This window comes from Hyperoodon ampullatus (genome assembly GCF_949752795.1).
Source record: "Hyperoodon ampullatus genome assembly, chromosome: 3".
NCBI lineage: Eukaryota > Metazoa > Chordata > Mammalia > Artiodactyla > Ziphiidae > Hyperoodon > Hyperoodon ampullatus.
Genome location: NC_136916.1, coordinates 14,097,424 through 14,103,423, shown reverse-complemented (window position 1 = coordinate 14,103,423; position 6,000 = coordinate 14,097,424). Strand labels below are relative to the sequence as shown.

The 6,000-nt window shown below is 45.0% G+C and overlaps 1 protein-coding gene across 2 annotated transcripts in view; it reads left to right on the top strand.

Moving 5' to 3' along the window:
• Positions 1-549: 549 nt before the first annotated feature.
• The window catches only part of MLLT10 (MLLT10 histone lysine methyltransferase DOT1L cofactor), a gene marked incomplete at both ends in the record, with an annotated part of 247,795 nt that continues 242,344 nt past the window's right edge, over positions 550-6,000 (top strand). For both annotated transcript variants that reach the window (XM_079698968.1, XM_079698967.1), the window contains 2 exons: positions 550-709; positions 3,460-3,539. In XM_079698968.1, coding sequence (XP_079555094.1) covers positions 550-709; positions 3,460-3,539 — 240 coding nt within the window. The remainder of the gene's footprint in view (positions 710-3,459; positions 3,540-6,000) is intronic.

The window sequence follows — 6,000 nt, the reverse complement described above, 5'->3', positions numbered from 1 at the left end:
CCTCGGCGGCTGCGAGCGGCGCGGGGGAGGGGAAGGGGCCGGGAGGCAGGCCCGGGCTGCCGGCCGGACGCGGCGGCGCGCACGCAGGCCTCGCCTCTCCCGGGCCTTTTCCCTCACGCCGGCTGCCGGGCGGGCGCGCACGCCGAGTGACGCTTGGAGGAGGAAGCGCAACCCCCTTCCCCTCCCTCGCTGCCCCTGGCCCAGCGGGAGCCCCCCCAGTGCGCCTGTGCGGAGGCCTACTTGATTATGTGTGCCCTCTTCGGGCTCCAGCGTTAGCCGCCGGGTGGAGGTGGGGAGGGAAGAAGACGAGGAGGAGGAGGAGGCGGAGGAGGCGGTGGAGGGGAGGTGGGGGGAGTCAGCAAGGACATGGCTCCTGACTCCTGTGCGGAACGTGAGTGACTGAGCGGCAAAGCCCGAGTGAGCGAGCGGCCGAGCGGCGGGCGGGGGCCGGGGCGCCGGGAAGGGAGCGGGGGCGCGGGGGACTGGGCGGGGGGAAGCACTCATTGGCTTGCATGTGTTTTTTAATGGTCCCCCCCAACTCCCTCTTAGATGGTCTCTAGCGACCGGCCCGTGTCACTGGAGGACGAGGTCTCCCATAGTATGAAGGAGATGATTGGAGGCTGTTGCGTTTGCTCAGACGAGAGAGGCTGGGCCGAGAACCCGCTGGTTTATTGCGACGGGCACGGCTGCAGCGTCGCGGTGCATCAAGGTAAACACCCAACCGCCCGCCTGGCCGAACCCGGCCTCTCCCAACCGTCACCGCTTCCCCCACCTTGGCAGCAACTGCCAGTTCCCCTCCCGCCCCTCCCCCCGCCCCGCCCCCGCCCCCGCCCCGTTCCGCGGCCGGGGATTGACTCGGAGGGTCGGCGGCGGGGCGGAAGGGGTGTGGGCTGCGCATGTGGGAGAAAGTGTGTGTGGCCTGGACTGTCATGTGATGCTGCGCTCACTCTCTCAAGTGTCATTTGGCCGCAGCCTGCGCCCGGAGCCGCGGGTCTGCGGACTCTCGGAGGCCGGGGTCGGCGGCGAGGGGGTGTCGGGGCCCGGGCGCGCGCCCCTAGGCCGTGGCCCCGCGGCTGTCGGTTTGGGTTGGGGAGTGGGGAGCCCCTTCCCCCTCCCGCCGCGCCGTCTGCCGCAGTGTCTGGAGACTTCCTGTACCATGGAGTCGGGCTCGGGAGCGCGGCGCGCGGCGCCAGGGCGGATCGGGAGCTCGGGGGTCTGCCCTGCCGCTTTAGATGGGGGGGGGGGGAGGGCGCCGGCTGCCGCACCCCAAGCTTTCTGGCCGAGACCTTGCTGCCGCTCCTGCGGACTGGAGCTTCCCGCGGAGAAGAGGCGGAAGGCCGTCGCCGCAGTCGCGCCGCCGCGGGCGCGGCTGGGCTGAGCTGCTCGGGGTGGCGGATGAGGCTGTTGAGTGGCCGCATCGGGCCCCTTCCTCAGCTTCAGTGACTGGACAGAAGAGGAGGTGGTGGCGGCGCCAGTGACTCGGGGAGCATCTTAGTTTATTTCTGGGTGTTTCCATTAGGTGAGTTTTGGGGATATACACAAGAGCCGAGGACACTAGTTAAGGTAGTTTTCTGGCCGTTTGAAGGTTCTTTTTCCATTTCACGTGGTAAGGAATTGAGGCTGAAAATTTGGGGGCCGAAAAACAGGCCATTTTTTTTTCGGTGGCTCTTGTACTCCCCTTGTTGTGCACCAACCCGCCCCCCTTCTCGTTTCTAAATCTGGCGTTGAGTGAGGCAGAGGTTCAGTAGTGTACCGGGCGCTACTAAACGAGAGAAAGCCTGAGCGTAAGGGACTAAACTGTATTCTTTATAGAACGGAATCTCAGAACTGGGAAGGGGGACTTAGGAGATAGTGAATAACCGAACCTGAGCATGCATGTATCCCCAGTTCTTTTAAAGAAAGGCAGAGTTGCACACCTTACTCTTCTGAGGAGTGAAAACCATGTTTATTCAAACTAGGTACTGATTGTAAGGTCTCAGAACTGGTATAGTGTATTTCCGTTATAGTGTTCATTGGCACTTGTAGAGGTATTTCTTATGAATTGGATGATAAATGATGCTAAGTAGTCTCATCTCCCAATTTAGAAGGTGTTCATTTAAGTGTTAAAATTTCTTTTCTAGAAGTATTTCTGAATTAAAATATAAGTTTTTGGGCTGTGATGCTGTATTTCTTGGCTGATAGAATATTTTTACTCCGATACATTTTAAATGGGATTAGAAGTTTAGCTTTTGGAGTTTTAAAAATTTGTGCTGATTTTATATTCTTTAAGTGCTTTCCAATATTTGATATATTTTCAAGTTACCTCTGAGCAAGCTCAGTCAAGAGAATGTCAGTTGGATATTAGTGTTTTTAGGTTTTTGGAAAATATTAAAATTTGAGTTAGGTAAATGTTAATATAAAAACAGTTTTTGTACGTAACTAGATTGTGATTTGGATGTGTGATATACAGGTCACTTGTTGGAACATTAACATATATTAGAAATAAACGTGTAGTTTACTTTTTTTTCTGACGGGTTTATTGAGATGTAACTCATATACCATACAATTAGCCCACTTAAAGTGTACAATTCACTGGTTTTTAGTACATTCACAGTTTTGGATTTGTTACTACAGTCAATTTTAGAACATTTTCATCACCCTAATAAGAAACCTTGGACCTGTTAACAGTTATTCCCCATTTCTTCCTAACTCCCCCAGTCCTAGACAACCAGTAATGTACCTTCTGTCTCTATAGACAGATAGACAAATGTCTATTCTGGACATTTTATTTAAATAGAAGCATTTTACTTTTAACATTACATTTCATTTTCTTTCCTGCAATGTCTTGTTTGTTTTGAAAGGTGATTTGGAAATAATTTTCACTTTCATGTATCTAAAATGCTTGCTATTTAAATTTCAGGATATAGGAATGAATTAATTAATTTGAGTTATTCTATGTAAAGTGTTAAATTTTATCTAATATTTTTCTGTTATAAGAGAATAAAATTTGTGATGTTTATACTTTTTAATTGAAATAGAAAAAGATTATTTTTCTAATATTTAGTTAAAATGTCATAATTTTTTTTTTTTTTTTTTTTTGCGGTGCGCGGGCCTCTCACTGTTGTGGCCTCTCCCGTTGCGGAGCACAGGCTCCGGACGCGCAGGCTCAGCGGCCATGGCTCACGGGCCCAGCCGCTCCGCGGCATGCGGGATCTTCCCGGACCTGGGCACGAACCCGTGTCCCCTGCATCGGCAGGCGGACTCTTAACCACTGCACCAGCAGGGAAGCCCTAAAATGTCATAATTTTAACTAGGTGATAAATTATAAACATAAATATAGCATGTTTTAGTTCTTTACAAAGCAGGTGGTTTATGTGAATAGTTTCAGAGGTAATTACTTTAATAGGGCTTTGAAAGGGTATTTGATTTTCCATAATTATTCAAATCTTAACTTACTTTAAAACATTTATTTCCCAACAGCTTGCTATGGCATTGTTCAAGTACCCACTGGACCATGGTTTTGCAGGAAATGTGAATCTCAGGAGAGAGCAGCCAGAGTGGTAAGGAGTGTTTATCAAAAACATTAAAATACTTCAGTGAGTAGCTTAGGATGCTACACACTCATGTGTCAGTTTCAAGGGTTTTCAGTCTTTTGTTCAAATATTGAATTTGGGCCAAGTATTGACTTACAGTTTTAAACTGGTTTTATAAGATCTGAAAAACAAATTGAATCACATAAGTACATACTGATAGATACTTAGAACAGGTAAAATATAAAGTTGTATTTGGGCTTTCTTAGCCATGTCTACTGGTTTGAGGGTTAAATTGGCTAATCATAGTTGGAATATAATGGCAGTAGGACATAAGTAAGTTATATTGAGATAATTTTGCTAGGTTCTGTTTACTGAGTTAAAAAAAAAAGTGTTTAATGATTCACATTTCTTTTTACTATATCTATACATGTACAGTTTAACCTTGCTCAGTATTTTCACATTCAGTCCCTTTGGCAAAGCAACATAAAAATCTTCCTTTTTTTTGACTTGGCTGGCTAACCTTCTTTCTGAACACTTCTGTAAACCTTCTGTAAGAATGAGGGAGGAATGTTTATTCTTTGTGGCCAAAATCATTTTTCCAGTTGAACTTCTAGAAATATGAGGGAGAAAAAGATTTAATCTTCATTAATCACATGGAAGTATTACCATTTGCAGTGTGATAGTTTCTTCCTTTTGTTGTTGACTAGAGTATGTGACAGAAGGTAGAAAACAAATATTTCAGCTTCTTTACCTACATGGATAGTATGAACAGAAACTTTTATTTTTGTCTGGGCAATTTTTGATCAGAAATAATGGCTGAGTAGCTTATATAGGATTGTGAAACTCAGAGCAATATTCTGTTGATGTGTTTTCTTTGTGTGTGGGAATGCACTGTACCAGAGTTTCAGCTATTCTAGCATTACAGAAATGGGAACTGGCAAGTGGAGGATGAAATTAATCATGAAAATTTTAGGACTTAAAGTATGTATAGGTTTACTCTATCTTTTTTCCTCTTTGTAGCATGTTATGGTTTGGGGTTGATGGGTCATCAAGCAAAGGAAGTTTTGCTTTAATTTGTTAGTAAACACTGCCAGTAAGGTGAGGCTCTTCTAGGGGATGTCACAGTAGATTCATGGCCAGAGAAAGATTAGAAAATAGGAAAGTGGGTATCAAGAGAGGGAGGATAAAGAGGTGAATGGGGAGTGGTAAAATGTCAGCGTTATTTGCCTCAAATGCCTCTTGTTGCCTGTTTCTATTTCTTTTTCCTCTCTGAGGTCATGGTCAGGATACTCAAGTGAATAAAATATTTATCTTAAAAGGTATATAAAGGTATATTGGGGGACCCATTTTATTTTAGCTTTATTTGGTAGGATGGTGGGGGTCGTTAATGAAAGAAGAGACACAGCGTCTTCTAAATTCCTGTAGTGTACAATTACACAAGGTAGGGTTGTTTGTAAAAAACAAAAACTCATTCCAAGCTTAAATAAGCAGAGAAAGGGCAGTTTGTTATAAGGATATAGTAGCCAAGAAACCTAACCTGAAAATGTACCCATGAATTAGAACGGGAATGGAATTAGTTTTAATATTATTTCTGCTTTTCTCTGTGTGTCTGCTTCATTCTTTTCCTTTCTGCAGATTTTCTCTACTACTTACTCCAAAAATCAATAGTTAACTTTTTTGATTGTTTACCATTTGTCAGGTACTGTGCTGAATGTTCTATACCAATTATTTTCTTTACCTATCAAATATATGAGGTAGATATTCTGTTACTTTCATTTCATAGATAAAGATATCGTAGTTTTAAGAGAAATACGTATCTAGTTGGAGTCTGGGCTGTGATGAAGCTCTCAACCAAGGTGTTGTATATTGCCTCCTGTGGTGAAAGATGGCCATACTTCAGCTCTTAATATTTTCTGTCTCCTGTCTCAAGAGGCTAAATTGCAGTGCGAATCTCATGTTCCTTTTGGGGGGAAAAAAAACTGTCTTGGCTTGTCTAGTTGGACCAGTTAGCTAGCCATGGCTAGACAATAGGGTTGAGTTGCTCAGACACAGGGAGATCTCTGTGGGTTTGGGATAGCTCACTTTTCAGAAGAGGGGCAATTATGAACTGGTGGTACCTTGACAGATACTGAGGAGTAAAAATCCAGAACAATAAAGCAGTATTTTTAGACAAGAAGTTTGGTTGTATATAGGATGGCTTTGAAAGGGGAGGTTAGAAACTGAAAGTCTTAGGATGCTGTTACTATAAAAATGTGAGAGTAGAAAGGGAGGAAGTAGAAAGAGAGAGAGGGAGCATTTTGAAGGAGGAAATGACAGAAATGGATGTGGGGTGAAGGAAAGGGAATAATCAGAGATGATTCTGAGATGTCAAGGTTGAGCACTCTGGAATGGTGATAACCATTAACAGTAACAAAGGAAGGAGAGCAAATTTGAAGAGTAAAGAAAGTTTTGGGCATGTTGGTTTTGATGCAGGTAGGATTTTTCATTG